Raw genomic sequence first — 16,004 nt, 5'->3', positions numbered from 1 at the left:
CTATGTATATTCTACATCTAAAATGTAGATTACAAATGTACCATTTAGATTCTCCATCTCCTCCGCTAGAGGGCACTCGCGTACATAACGAGGCAGAGTGTGCGAGCGAGAAAGAAAATGAGTAGCTGGTCTCATGCAGGAGGAGGCCGGGGGAAGCAACTGAAAATTAGTTTCTTCATTTTGGCTTTAGTTTTATCGTATCTTTAAAATTGTGCCTGCCGTTGTGGGGTCGGAAGGGGGCGGGAAGAAATTTTGAAATACACTTGTAGCAGTGTGATAGTCTGGAAACCAACTTTGGTTACCCTAGCTCTTATCAAAGACAATATAAAGTATAAGATGCGTAACGCTCATACATTTCAATTGCCATATGCAAGACAATTTTTCGGCCAGCGACGAAATTCGCGCCATCTCGCTCGCACAAATTTGAGAGCGTACGAATCTAAAAATAGAATCCGCTTGCATGTGTAAGTACACACAGAACAGCAAGTGCGTATGTGTGCGTACTTGTGCTAAGCGGACGATTTTCGAGACGGAAACCTTTTTATGAGTTGAGAAACGAAATTTTATACCGGCGTTGAATACGTCGCATCCTGAATACCCTAATGGCAATTATTCCAATGTGATTCATGGAATTTCATGTATTAAATATATTATGTATTTTTATATATGTATATCCGATCATCATTATCGAATGTAGCATCTTAAAATAAATTATAGTTGGAGGGATATACATATACAATATAACAGTTTTTTAATATTGGGGTGGTAAGCGTCTTGCAAAATTAACTTACACTTATAAAGTGAAGGGTATATTTCGACAGCGCTGTAAAAAACGTATGCATGTGCACACATACAGTCGTCGCGACGACTCGGCTCGGCTATCGCATCGGCAAAGAACCAACTTCGTGTGCCTTCGTATGCTGTATGCATACAAGAGAGCGGCTGGCTCTAGAGCGCTCCCTCTCTCTCTAAAAAATTTCAAGAGAGCCTGGAGCCAGCTCTAGAGCCAGCATCAAAAATTCGTGTGCAGAAATTTCGTATGGCGTTACGCATCTTATACTTATATTGTCTTTGCTCTTATAGTCTCTGAGATCTAGGCGCTCAAAAAGACGGACAGACAGACACACAGACAGACAGACAGACAGACGGACTTACTCAAAAAAGAGTTAAGGGGTATATTAGATTTGTGGTAAAAGTGGATGTGTGCAACGCAGAGAAGGAAACATTTCCGACCCCATAAAGGATGTATATTCAAGATCAGCATCAATAGCCGAGTCGATATAGCCATGTCCGTCTGTCCGTCCGTCTGTCTGTCCGTCCGTCTCGATGAGCGCCTGGATCTCAGAGACTATAAAAGCTAGAAAAACCAAATTTGGTTTCCAGACTCATGTGATATCACACTGCTACAAGTGTATTTCAAAATTTCGCCCCGCCCCCCTCCGCCCACATAAAGGACGAAAATCTGTGGCAGGCACAATTTTAAAGAAACGCAAAAAATAAAAACGCAGTATCGTAGGGAATGCCCATATCTACCAGATTGCCGAATCTGAATCGGGTCATAATTATAGCCAGAATGAAGAAATTAATTTTCAGTTGCTTCCCCCGCCTCACCCTGCAAGAGGCATGCTACTCATTCTCTTTCTCGTTCGTACACTCTGCCGCGCTCAGTGCGCGAGCAACCCCTAGCGGAGAAGATGTAGAATCTAAATGGTACATGTAGAATCTAAATGGTACATGTATAATCTACATGTTAGATGTAAAATGTCAAATTTTTTTTAATTCCAAAATTCTAAAAAATCATAAGCTCAAAAAGTTACATACTGACTGAGTACGGGTATAAGTAGAGTTGCGTCCCCAGAAGCGACTCACACGTTCCTTCTCGTTTTTTTGTGTATATGTGCATTAATTCAACGTCATTTAAGGTATTGTTAATTTAAATCTATATAAAACCAGTGGGGCTAAAATTGGTTGACCAAGCCAAATCACATTTTATCGTTTTACCTCACTGGCCCATTTTTTAATTTTTTTTTTTTTTGACATTTTCTAATTTTACATGTAGCAAAATTGGAACATTTTTATTTTTTAAGAAGCTATAGTTGCAGAAACTGTTAAAATTTAAGAAAATTTCAACTTTGATACGCTATATCTTCAATCATCACGAATCAAAAATCCTGTAATAGATAGTTCAATTTTCTTGTCAACGTTATGTTTTTTGTTGATATATGAGCTTCAGTTTCTGAGTAAAGATTATGAAAGGGACCAAAACGTTGGGACAGCAACGTTTCAAGCTGTAAAATGAGATTTTCGGAGGGTTGATAGATTTAATACAAAACGAGAAGGAACGTGTGAGTCGCTTCTGGGGACGCGACTCTACTTATACCCGTACTCCGTCAGCATATACATTTTTGAGCATATAATTATTTAAAATTAAAAAAAAAAAAATTTTACATTTTTTAGCTACATCTGTTATCTACATCTACATATACTATTTATATTATACATCTAACATGTATATTCTACATGTACCATTTAGATTCTACATCTCCTCCGCTAGGGGTTGCTCGTGCACTAAACGCTGCAGAGTGTGCGAGCGAGAAGGAAAATGAGTTACGTTGTTGTTCGCCGGAGGGGGCAGGGGAAGCATCTGAAAATTAATTTTTTCATTCTGCCTATAATTATGATCCGATCTAATTCAGATTCGGCAATCTGGTAGATATGGGCATTCTCTACGATACTGCGTTTTTAGTTTTATCGTATCTTAAAAATTGTGCCTGCCACAGATTTCGTCCTTTGTGGGGGCAGAAGGGGGTGGGGCGAAATTTTGAAATACACGTGTAGCAGTGTGATATCACATTAGTCTGGAAACCAAATTTGGTTACCCTAACTCTTATAGTCTCTGAGATCCAGGCGCTCAACAAGACGGACAGACGGACGGACGGACGGACAGACAGACATGGCTATATCGACTCGGCTATTGACGCTGATCAAGAATATATATAACTTTATGGGGTCGGAAACGTTTCCTTCTCTGCGTTACACACATCCACTTTTACCACAAATCTAATATACCCCTTAACTCTTTTTTGAGTACGGGTATAAAAACCTTCAACGACGCTTAATTAGTGCACCTAAACACAAAAAATATAAGGACACAGAATACATTTTTTCGACTTTTCCTGAGTTTTCAAAGTCAAAATTTCGTAAAAAAAAAAATACCGCACAAAAATCCGAATTTTCGCATTTGAAAGCTTAATATTTCCCAGACGGTAAGCTAAAATCACAAAGTGGCGCTGCTGCTTCGCTGCCGGTACACGTACAATATCAAAAAGCAGCAAAAAGCAGCTTCGTGTGGCTTCGGCAATGTGACTTCGGCTCTTGTTATCTCGTTTTTTTCACAAAGCGATAACGAAAATGAGATCAGTTGTGTTCAACCGTCGACTAATGCAAGAAATGATGCAACACTGTGAGAAAACATGTTTAATGCAAATTGGGAACAAAACTTTTACTTTATCCAAAATATGAATGGCGATGCGCAATGCGTCATATGTTATTATGTTGTCTGTTATTATTTTATTTAAATTTTTATTTCACACGAAAGTATCAGCACTAAATAATTGCAACTTTTACTACAAATCGTTTGTCGCAATGTAAAGCATAAAACGTTTTCGGTCGCAGGCATCTTCGGGTTTTTGCTACACCTACACACACACACAAGCGCACTTTAAAACGTGTCACTGTATACGTGCCGAGCACTGGTCTAATATATACATAGGTGCAAAAACTAGCTTTTCAGAATGGCTAAGTCAATTAAAAACAAAGGTAAGGTAATTAAGTTGTGAAACAAAAAAAATTGCTACTTCTGAAAAATGCTTTTCAAAAATACCAAAAATTGATTTGGTTCGAAGCGGCGAAATGGTGTCGGGTAGTGTTATGATAGAATTTCCGAGCTGCTCATTACATTTTCTCAACATTATATTCAAAAGCATAATAAAATGGGGCTATTATCCTCAACAATGGGGAAATCTGTCATCACAATGATCCATAAAGCCGGAAAGGACAAGTCCCAGCCATCATCATATAGACATACATATATGTAAGTCTCCTGCCTTGACTATCAAAGATATTTGAAAAGCAGCTCCTGAATCTTATGAAGCTACACCTACACATCAACAGTGCTACCCCAATGCACCAAATTTTTTTTCGCGAAGCCATGGAACCATTGAACAAGTAAACCGGATAATCTCTAAAATACGAAATGCATTTGAAAGATGAGAGGATTGCTCTACTATTTTTCTGGATGTCGGCAAGCTTTCGACTGTGTCTGAATGGCTTAATTCACAAAATCAAAATGTTACTTCCACAGAACATCCATAAAATATTTTCAAAAACATCCAGCAAAGAATTTTCGTAGTTAGATGCAATGATTTCCTCTCTGAATATCATCCACTTGAAGCTGGTATATCCCAGTGTAGCGTGCTTGGACCGACACTGTATATCGTCTACACAGCAGATATACCGACAAACCAACAAGAGCAACGGAACATTTATCATCTCATCTTGTGGCCTTGGAAAACTGGCTAGCAGACTGGCGCATACATGTAAAATAGCAAAAGTGCAAACATGTCACCTTTACCATAAACAGACAAACTTGCCCTCCATTATATCTGAACAACATCAACATCCCACACACCACCGAAGTGAAGTAACATACCTTGGTGTTTATCTGGATAGAAGGATTACTTGGAGGTAACACATCTAAGCGAAGAGAAATCTACAAGGGCGGATCAATAAGTCGGAGACCTTTTGAATTTCTCGCCACTTAATTAATATGGCAATAATTTTTTGCGGAAAAAGTCCACCACTGAAACCAAGGAAAAGATTGATACATACTATGGTATAGCTTCTCTATCGATTTCAATGGTAATAAAGTGGTTTGCTGTAGGACTTTGTGCCCGTACAAGCACAAACGATGCCGCACATCCTGGACGCTTAGTTATGGTCTTATTCCCAAAGAAATTAAAAAAATTCACGATGTGGTGTTGGCCGACCGGAGATTGAATTTGCAAGATATTCTGGAAGCCATAGGCAACCACATGGCTAAGTGGTTTCAATTTTGAATTATCACTTGGGTATGAGAAAGCTTTTCGCAAGATGGCTGACGCGTTTGCTCACAATCGACCACAAACGAACTCGTGAGCAACTTCGAAGGAGTGTTTGGAGTATTTAGCCACAATAAAGAAGAGTTTTTTCGCCGTTTCGTAAACGTGGGAAAACCGTGGATCCACCAGAACACAAAAACCAAAGCAGTCAAAACAGTAGGTTCCTCAGGGTTATTCTAGGCAAAAGAAGGCCAAAGTGTTTTTTTTTGAGTCAATATTCATGGCGAACGCTTTTTGAAATGCTCGCGGTATTAACCACATTGACTACCTTCAGAAAGGGTGAAACAGACAATGGCCAATATTATGCCTACTTATTGGATCGATTTAATGAAGATTTGAAAAATAAATGAGCATTTGGCAAAGAACAAAATCTTTTCCACCAGAACAATGCACGGGCGCAGACATGTGCCGTTTCCATTGCGAAAATCCATGAATTAGGCTACGAATTGCTCCCTCCCCCACCCTATTCACTGGATTTAGTCCTGAGTGACTATTTCTTGTTTCCAAACCTGAAAAAATGGTTTGGCGGAATGAGATTTGAGTCCAATGATGAAGTCTTCTCCCAAAAAAGGCTATTTTGAGGACCTCCACAAATCCATTTTTTTAAGAGGATAAATGCTAAAAAAAAAGTTTATGGAGCTAAAATAAGACCATGTTGAAAAATACAATGATTGTGTATAAAAAAAAACTGTTTCTAATCCAAAAAGTCTCGGATTTATTGATTCGCCCTTGTACGGAATTTTAAAGCTAGTAATCTCCATTGGCTTATAAACGTTCGTTCACTTTTTTACAGTGCAGTTCTCATCTCAACCCATCTCAAACCCATCAATGCTTGCGTTAGTAATTTAAAAATAATCCAGTTAAAGATGAAATTGCCAAGGTGAAAGCAAAGTATCAGGTCAAGCTTCAGACCCTTCAAGACTTTCGCAGTCTTTAACTTGGCACACTAGCCATACAAAACTCCGGCGAAGAGACATTCCGACCGAGCTTACAGCGTAGGACTATACTCTAAATAAAGATTAAGATTTTCCTACTTGTTCTTAGTCTCGAAGAAAGAAGATACGATAAATAAAACATCGTAATAAAATAGAAAATACAAATAATGATATGGACTATGGGTGTGACTATGTTTTGTAAGATCCATATATCGAATCGTATTTACAATGACTTTAAACTTACTGGAGCATAGCCTTTGTCTTGATGCTGGCATCGCCTGGCTGGAAGTGCTTGAACTCCTCGACTTCTTTCTCCAAGGTTAGCATCTGCTTCTGCAATTTATCACGCAATCCAGGTAATGTGTCGCGTATATGATTAGTTAGCTGCTGATTAAGAACTCGCTGTAAATATGGAGTGCCTAGTCGATCAGCCATGTGACGATATGAAGAGTGGCTTAAGAAGAACTTGCGTTCAGCGGCCAACGCTTGGTGAATATCTTTGCGACCCTCTATGTCCTTCTGTGAACGATTGACAACACCAATATAGCCGCGCCGCAGGGGAAGCAGCTTATTCTCTAGGATATCACGCGCATCTGTCCCTTCGTCCATGAGATCAAGTTTCGTTATCACACCAATGGTCCTCACACCCTGTGGATCTACCTCTTTGGCCAGCTTAAGAGCATCTGAGTTCGCCAGATCGGTGTTAGCTGGTGTCACGGCCAGTATTAGACATGTCTCTTTGCGAATAAACTGGAATATCATCTGCTTAATTTGCTGTTCAATGTCCACAGGTTGGTCACCGATTGCCACTTTTGTTAAGCCTGGCAAATCAATCAGTGTTAGGTTGAGTACGTGAGGCGAATAAACGCGTAAATTAATAGGAATGTTTGAGATGCCTTTATTACTACCAGTAACACGATCCGTTTCATCCTCGATTTCCTTTCGTATCTCATCAAAATTTAAAAACTTTTTACCCTTACAATGAAGAAATTCTCCATATTCTGATGGCAGATTGAAATCAAGACACCGGCAAAAGACAACAAACGCATTACATATTAAGTATGTAGATTATTTTACAAACTCCTTACCGGTAACTCCATGGATCAGCTGTAATATCAAAGGCCTACGAGTGACAATACCGGATCCGCGAGGTAAAAAATCTCTGCGAAATATATAAAATATTCTGTGTATTGAGCGAGAGAAATATTTTATTTTAACTTTAAAGAAAAATGAATATTATCACTGGCATTTAAAGCGCACCAAACAAAAAACAGTTGTTCTCACAAATAATTTCTTGTTTTTAAGATAATCAAAAATACAGATTACCAAAAGATCTTATTTGTGTAATTACATGTTCTTAAATGGTTCATATTTTGGCAGAAACCCATGATTGGTTAAATCCTTACTTTCGGGAAAAAAATGCGATCAACATGTTTTTTGTCTTAATATAAATAAATATAAATAGTACCGGGTATAAAATTATTAAATATAATTCTTATATAATCGGCTTTCATTCGACTGCCTCAATTATATTAAATTTGTCTTCATTATTAAATTTTCTCAACCGGCTCGCTCGCTTGCTTCCTTCCATTTTGGTTGGGCTCTTTCTGCCTTTTTATAGACTATACTATCGGTTGAATCAATCGCCTTTTATTTGTTGGATCAAAGTACTCGTCTGCTAAACGCCTTGTATGTACATACATATGTAAAACAATCTCTGACAGCATATCCAAAAAGGTTACTATAGTATGTAAAAGCAATACGTCGATATATATTTATACGTATTTTTATGTAAATATATATTTATGTACATATGTATGTACATAGTTTCAAGGAATTTTCGCATAGATTCATATGCGCATGCGAAAAGAAACTGAAACAAGCTATTCTGATTCTATGTACATACATATTATGTAACCAGATATATTTGGTGAACCATTTTTACCGCTTGAATGTGTAGATATAAAGTAGGTAGGACATATGGATGTCGATATTTCTTTTCTTTATGTACATACATACACATATATATTTTTATTTCATGTGAAGCCCGTTACATATTTTGCACACATATGTTCAAGTTAATGGTCATTAAAAAAAAGAGATTTTTTTATGTATCATTTTGAGTTTTAGTATTTATTTGTAGAAAAGTATAAAACTTTATTTTTACACAAGAGCATCGATTTTTCCAAAAAGCAAGCTTTGGGGCGTTTTGTATATTGTGTCTTGTAAATATTCAGAGAACATGAGAGAGCGCGCAGGTCGATAGATAAAAGAATAATTCGGTGCAACTAAAGGGAAGGCAGAGTTATTGCGAGAGATATACTGTTCGGCTTTATCGTAATAATTAAACAATTAGGAATTATGTCACAAAAATACAAAGACACTTCTCTTCTGGTTACTTGCATCTTACTATTTTTAAGTACCACTAGAACAACTGACAAAAACAAACAATCAAACATAATAAAATTATATGTAGAAGTTTGATTGCTCACCAAATGCTCTAAAACCATAAATAAACATACTTATGTACATTGTTATCTCATGAATTTGTATACCTTTACAGTGGTTTTATTCTTTTCTCTTTTTTTTATAAAGTAAAGTTTACCAAGTCGAATAAATAACTCTAGATCTACTTTTCTATACCTTTTTTGTAGCCCCTTTAAATAGCGTAATCTTCAGGATTTTCCGTGCGTACATATATATAACTTTTCAACGCATACATCTTTATTAAGCGAACTATTATTCGATTAACTTTTTGATTGAAAACTTCGTTCCGTATTGACCTTAAAAAACTGCTTTAGAGTTTCATACATATACATACATATGTATGTATTCACGCATGCGATACAAATTTGAATTTTCGTAGAACCATCTGTTTGATATAGTTAGTTTGTTTACATGTGGTCCCGAGACCTTAACAATAAAGGAAAATTTAATGAGAATCGGACAACATATTATTTTGTATTAGGAGGATTGAAAAGTATCGACGCAATTTTTTAATTATTTTTTTTCTTATATTTATGTCAAAATGTATATGTTTACGGCACTTGCTTTACTTACTTGCCCACGAAGTTTTCCAGCACGGAACTCTTTCCTGCCGATTGACCACCAACAACGGCAATCTGCGGCAAATCCAATTGCATGTGTACGCCGAGCGATGTGAACGCATCTTGGAGCTTGTTAACAATAGGTATCAAGTTGTCCATAGTGAAAAAATGGGGTTTTTTTTGGATTTGGTGTATCGGAATCGGGCTTATATACGCTATAACGTTAAATCGTAGTTTATGGATTAATAGCTTCTACGTCGCTGCGCAACGGAGACGCCTACGCCTGTCTGTATAACCGTTCTCCTCTGTTCTAGACTAGGTGAACCTTGTTGTTTTTGGATATTGATTTCGATGAGATTTGGAATAATCTATTCTTCCACTCACACTATTATACTTTTATTTTACTATAACAGGCAGTGCCAGTACTGAAGAGTGTGTGCTATTATTAATGAAAGAGAACAAACTTTTTAAGCATGAATTATTTATAAGCCCAATATTTTGTATGGAGAATATTGACAATACACAGCTATTATTCCTCACGTAAAAATGACACGTAAACCCATAAACACGACTGTAAATGTTGTCTTAATAATGAAAAAAATATAATATCTGAAACAAATAAAATTTCAGGATTGAGGTTTGAGTTTAAATTCAAATACACATTTATGAAAATTTATATACACATGTGTGTGCATGTAATGTAATATTATCACAGGAAAAAAAACACTCAATAGAAGTGCAAACTGAATGTAACAAGCGATAGTGTATAAATTTAAAATAGTTTGAACCCATTCTGATTAAACGAATATTCGGTATTTTTGGGTATAAGCAACTGGATTTTTTGCACATAAACCACATGAGATAACTTGAGCAAAATAAAATTCTCTACGAACTGATGACCGCCGCCGCCCAAATCGTCCAATGGTTTTTTTCAACTAAAATAAGGGATGTAAGAACTACATATATTGGTACGATAGTATAGTTAAATTTTATCGAAAATACCACCCTGATTTTATACAAAACACCACCTACATCATCAGCAGTGCAGTGATGTATTTAGATCAGCTGACACGATATCTGTCAATTTTAACAATCGGAAGTGACTTGCTCGAGCTAAATGACAGCACAGTTCTTTTCGATTGAAAACTTGAAGGCGTCAGTTGTGTTTTTCTTTGCATTTCACGTTTCGTGTCCGAATTAAAAGACTTAAAGTAAGTAAACTAATAGTTGTTAGAAAAGATGTAGAAAATAAATTGTAAACTTTTGAATTAATTATCAAATCAGAAGAACCTTGGATGCTTGCGGATAATTAGGATTAAATATACAAATGTAGAAATTTTACGCATATTAAACGTTATACATACCTATATTTTCTATTTAAAGAATGCGTTACGTGGCTGCATACTTGTTGGCTGTTATCGGCGGAAAGGAAGCCCCCGCTAATGCAGACCTTGAGAAAATTCTCAGCTCTGTCGGTATTGAAGTGGACAATGAGCGTCTATCAAAGGTGATAAAGGAACTCGATGGCAAAAGTATTGAAGATCTGATCAAGGAAGGACGTGAAAAGCTGTCTTCGATGCCAGTTGGTGGGAGCGCTGTAACTGCTGCTCCATCTGCTGGTACTCCAGCAGCTCCAGGTGCTGGTGAGAAAAAGGAAGCCAGCAAAGAAGAGAAGAAGGAAGATTCCGAATCTGAGGATGACGATATGGGCTTCGCTCTCTTCGAGTAAACTGATTTTGTTGACATTCTACTTAAAAGTCGTATATAAAGCAGAACACGTACAATAGCATAAAGTTATATCACAAAACGGAAAAATTCTCTACGGTACGTCAAACAATATATATTTTTTGTTTTGTTAAGTGGACGCAAATAGGTGTGATGAACCAATAACTTCACCATCTTTCGACTGAACAAAAGCATTGATGCTATACAAGTTTTCACTGATCATTTGCCGCCACTTTCAACAGTTCTTTTATTAACATCTACTCCTTTTTACAATGTTTTTAAACCGATTTTCTCTTCTTTGTTGCAGATCAGTCGCCATCTGAAACTGCAGCTGTACAATTGCGATTCCAAATTTATTTCACAACCCAAAAACTTACATTTTAAAAAGCTCAATGTCCTTTATTTCCAAGAAATAAAATCTGCAGTGTTAAAACTTTATAAACCAAATTAGATGTTTTGTATTTCTAACTTTTAAAATTTAAATTGATACGTATTCTGTAATGTATGTACATATGTGTATATTCGAGTGCGATCTATTGACCAATATTAAGAACTCTTGTTGAATTTTGTGTTCATTGAATTGGGATCTTACATGTGTATGTAAAGTAAGAAAAGACCATATTTTCTCAAAATTCGAGTTCTAAAACGGAAAACTAGATATTTTCTTAATGTATGTATATCTAGATAATTTTAATGCGGATAGTTACGTTATAAGGGAAACTGACGTGAAATTCGCATTTAGTTATAATAGTATACTTATATATCTACATATAGAAGAAAGTGTAAATGCAGTTTATTTTATTTCTCTATATTATCATTTAATAGTCACTCTAGGCTACTTAGATCTTTTTATGTTTAGGGTATTGCATATAATCTTGTCAACAATACAGGTTTGGTTAAAAACATGTTGGCTCAGTTTGGGCCATGTCTGTTGAAAAAACTTTCTATCTCACCGAATAGTCCATGTCCTTTTCTATTAAAGTGTTTATTCAAATTAAGATATGAGAGAATACCCTGCAGTTATTATGACTCTTAGCCGGATGTTCACGAACAAACTGTATCCGGGCATTTTACCCATAAGACGTAGATGAGTGAGCTCATGTTGGAGATGATTGCTGTAGCGCAGTGGTCGGCCGCACACATTCACATTTTTTCAGTGCGTTTGTGCGGAACAAAACGGAACATCCCTTCATCACGGGTCAGCGATGTGTAAGCGACTAAATAAATCTCGATGCTAGCGTCATGCAGCTCGCATATGTCAGCGATGACCTCCCATACGATCTACTGTGATGATATTGGCATCGATCACTAGTCGACTAATAAGTGATGAATTTCCCTAAAATTTAATGCATTTATAAGCGATGTATCTTACTTAAAACTCTGGTTTTTTTGAGGAAAAATGCATGTGTAAATTCTGTGTAACAAAATTGATTTTCTTTTTATATTCTTATAAAATTTTAGATTTACATTTTTGTTCAGTGCTCTTTTTTTTCCACAGAACCTTTTTGTTAGTGTTATTGATGTGTTCATGTTCGTAAGGTCGACGTGCTGATTCCGGGCACATTAACTGAATCGCCTCTGAAATAAGATGGGTTAATTAATATACATATTACCATTCAAAATTTCTAAAATCTGTTCTATTAGTTAACAATGTTCTCAGTGGATCAGCTCTGGTAGATCATCAGTGCATTTTCGCCAAAAACAAAACACCCCCCAAACACTGAAACTGAAACACTGCACTTACGTGATTATAATTTTGCCCAAAATAATAAAAACCGCGTCTCACTTTTCACCGCAAAATTCCAATAACGTTATCGACGTCGACGGCAAAACCGAATTCTGTTACGGCACGCGTCGTAACAGAAAGAAACAAAGAGAAAAGGAGTTTGGGTTGACCGACGCGTCGATCGCGACGTCGACTTCATATTCTACTCGTCTGTCGCATTGCAGAGAAAAAATCCTGAATGACGCGTAGTTGACATTTGTCATCGCTCACTTCTGATACTGCAGGGCAGCTAAAAATTATTCTTTGCTTACAATCATAAGTGTTACACTTACACACATACATGCTTGCTGTCCGTCGGCTCGTGTCACGTCATGAGCCGAACGCGGTCATTCCCAGAGCCGAGAGCGGTCGGCCCCAGAGCCGAAGACCTGGGAACGTACGCTGAAAACTCAGCTGCGACACGATCGTTGTATGAACTGGCACATCTATTTACTGTATGGTTTGTATCTGAGTACTGCCTTCCGTACAGAGCCTAGAAAACAGATTTTGACCTACAAAATTTCTTATCGGTTTCATACGAATACGAGGTGTTTTTTCGGATCTGAGTTCTAGGCTTTAGCGGCAGAGAAAAATGCATCGGGCTATGCACAAACGGCTTCATATTCTGCTCACTTGCCTCAGCGGCAGGGAAGCATTCGTGTGCCCTATGCACAATTGCTCGGTTTTTGGAGCGGCAGAGAAATAAGTAACGTATTTGACTTCGTGTCTGTTGTCTTCGCACACAAACACACCAAAAAAATGTGTGAGTCTGTGTGCCGACCCCTGTTCTAGACCATGTAACAACACGTTCTCTTGCAGGCAAAAGTTTTTTTTTTGTAAAATCCTATTAGGGTTCAAAATAGATAACAAATTATTATCTATTGTAAAATTGACAACCAAAAAATGTTTTATCCACAAAAATAAATAAATCAATTGTACATAGGAAAATATGCACTGGCAACCAAGTTCAATTTTGACAATATTGTAAAGCTTCTAGACCATGTAACACCATGTTCTCTTGCAGACTAAATTCTGAAAGTTTTTCTTTCAAACGCTATTTGTTACATGAAGATATCTTGATTCGTACGGAAGTTATTAATTCAGCAAGCTGATGGCCCCACTGTGCGACGCGTAGATCGCGACGTCCATTTCATATTCTGCTCGGCTGCCGCAGCGGCAGAGAAAAAATCCTAAATGACGCGTACTTGACATTTGTCATTGCGTAATTCTGGTACTGCAGGGATTGTATTGGTACCAACCACTGCAATACACGTGTACGTTGAATCTGCGTTGACCCTCTTGCGATGATATTGCTTGTCCAATATTATATTTCTTGCTTTGCAAAACTATAATTTTGAACTATCATATCAAGTGAAGTGTTCTTTAGATTGTTTGTAGGTACATATGTGAGAGATGTCTTGCCTTCTTACCAGGAGCTCCCTATTACAAAAATGCGGGGCGTTACGGGGCCTGACAAATTTAAAATATTAAATCGTAAAAGGTCACTAAATTTGGCTAGTGTTATGGCCTAACTAATTAAATCTTGAGCTTTTTAATGGGAAAGTAACGACTTGACGGTAGTATTAAAAAATGTTTGTGTTTAGTAACGTATGTAAAGAGAAGAAACAGAGGAAAAAAACTACATATGTACACATGTGTGGTACATTAAATGTATCAAGTCTATTGGTATATTTATTGATACATGCATAAAATTAAAAAAAAATGTAATAACAAAAACAAGTTGATTCGCTTTTCTATTGGAAGAGCATTTGCAAATTAAGCGTTTTATGCGCTTTAATATTGTAAATAATTTACCCAGGCTTCTTTAAGCTTGCGAATTTTGGAAATAATCTTGTCAACAATACAGTTATGGTTAAGGTCAAGAACATCTTGTCGCATTTTGGGCCAACTCATGTCTGTTAATAAAACTTTCTGTCTCGCCGAATAGTCCATGGCCTTTTCTCTTAAAAAGTGTTTATTAAAATTTAGATCTGAGAGTATACCCTGCAGTTGAAAATGATTCGTAGCCGGCTGGTCGCGAACAAATTTTATCCGGGGCATTTTACCCATAAGACGCAGTTGAGTGAGCTCATGTTGGAGATGATTGCTATAGCGCCACAGCTCTGGTTCAAGAGCATTTTCTTGTGCATCTGTGCGGCCCAGCCAATATACATTGATGTGGGAGAAGTCGCCTGAAATATTCACACGGGTCACATGCAGTCCTAATCCCACAATTGATTGCGCAGCCGCTCCAGTGGCCAGCAAATCTGTGATGTTTGTCATGAACAACTTGTTCAAGACGGAAATACGACGGGTGTTAAGTTTGGTGGTATGCGGGAAAGACTTTCCAAATGTAGACCTTTGAAATACAATGCTTGGTTGCTGAATACCTCTATTCATATTTTGCAAGGGGTACCAACGCTTCTTACTTCCCGTCAATCGATTTCCAAACAATTTTTCAAGAATTTTGCTCTGTTGCATCACATTACCATTGGTCAATTTCGTTCGCATACAAAAACATTGAATCTGCGTTGACCCTTTAGCGATGGCATTTTGTGGAGTTAAATAAAATTTACGCAACATTCGATATAACAATATTGCTTGTGTCCAAAATTGTATATCTTGCTTTGCAAAACTAATTTTGTACAACCATATGAAGTGAATGAACGGTTATATATATATGAATGTACATATGTACGCAACGTAAATATACATGACAAGGAGCGGGACAACAATATATGTATCATAGTTAATAAATCCATTATAATATAAAGTATACGGCACTCCCGTTAGATTATAGCCCTTTCACACTGGCAACCATCCACCATCCATTTATTGGATGGTCCGTAAGGTTTTGCCGTTCCGAAAATTTCCCAGTTATTCTACCAAAGACAATATAAGAATAAATAACGCCATACGAAATTTTTGCATACGAATTTTGCAGGCTGGCTTTATAGCTGGCTCCAGACTCTCTTGAAATTTTTTAGAGAGAGAGCGCGCTCTAGAGCAGGGGCCGGCAGCGTCGTATGCACTGTGCATAGGAAAAAATTTCGGACAGCGCAGTCGGCACTCGTACAGCGTAAAGACTTCGTGTGGTTTCGTTATTCTGCCCGATGACGTACCGGCAGAGAAAATTCTGCTCTGCTGACGTCGCGGCAGAGAAACATGCTTCGGGCTATGCACAAACGGCTTCATATTCTGCTCGTTTGCCTCAGCAGCAGAATTTCTGCAGCAGAAACCATGAGTCAATTTTTTGTCAGAAGTCAAATAAACAAGACCTCGGTGCGACCCTTTATGATTTTTTCTGCGCAAATTACTTTTAAAGAAAAATGTTCAAACCTACATGGGAAAATCGGTTTTTCTTTTTTGAAAA

The 16,004-nt window shown here is 37.3% G+C and overlaps 3 protein-coding genes and 1 non-coding gene across 10 annotated transcripts in view; 2 read left to right on the top strand and 2 right to left on the bottom strand.

Annotated features, from left to right (window-relative positions):
• LOC111075963 (dynamin) overlaps positions 1-10,123 on the bottom strand; it is an 89,338-nt gene extending 79,215 nt beyond the window's left edge. For 5 of the 7 annotated variants that reach the window (XM_022369508.2, XM_022369506.2, XM_022369507.2 and 2 more), the window contains exons 1-3: positions 9,155-9,356; positions 7,183-7,256; positions 6,339-7,095 (exon numbers count right to left, since the gene is read on the bottom strand). In XM_022369508.2, coding sequence (XP_022225200.1) covers positions 6,339-7,095; positions 7,183-7,256; positions 9,155-9,300 — 977 coding nt within the window. In that variant the 5' untranslated portion in view covers positions 9,301-9,356. Of the gene's footprint in view, positions 1-6,338; positions 7,096-7,182; positions 7,257-9,154; positions 9,581-10,034 lie in introns of those variants that run through there. The other 2 variants (XM_022369511.2, XM_022369512.2) reach the window with 2 other exon arrangements.
• Positions 10,124-10,241: 118 nt separating this feature from the next.
• LOC111075964 (60S acidic ribosomal protein P2) lies at positions 10,242-11,313 on the top strand. The gene is made up of 3 exons (XM_022369514.1): positions 10,242-10,352; positions 10,525-10,965; positions 11,174-11,313. Exon 2 carries the CDS (start codon positions 10,526-10,528, stop codon positions 10,868-10,870), a length of 345 nt encoding a protein of 114 aa, XP_022225206.1. The 5' UTR covers positions 10,242-10,352; position 10,525; the 3' UTR covers positions 10,871-10,965; positions 11,174-11,313.
• Positions 11,012-11,092, top strand: LOC121404974. The gene has a single exon (XR_005968299.1). It is a non-coding gene; the product is annotated as a small nucleolar RNA Me28S-Am982 (small nucleolar RNA).
• Positions 11,314-14,305: 2,992 nt separating the features above from the next.
• Positions 14,306-15,317, bottom strand: LOC111075965. Its single transcript, XM_022369515.2, has one exon. It carries the CDS (start codon positions 15,212-15,214, stop codon positions 14,426-14,428), a length of 789 nt encoding a protein of 262 aa, XP_022225207.1. The 5' UTR covers positions 15,215-15,317; the 3' UTR covers positions 14,306-14,425.
• Positions 15,318-16,004: the final 687 nt, after the last annotated feature.

Source organism: Drosophila obscura, unplaced genomic scaffold (assembly GCF_018151105.1).
Source record: "Drosophila obscura isolate BZ-5 IFL unplaced genomic scaffold, ASM1815110v1 contig_58, whole genome shotgun sequence".
Lineage (NCBI taxonomy): Eukaryota > Metazoa > Arthropoda > Insecta > Diptera > Drosophilidae > Drosophila > Drosophila obscura.
Note: the sequence above shows the minus strand (reverse complement) of the source record. Positions and strands in the feature narration are given on the sequence as shown.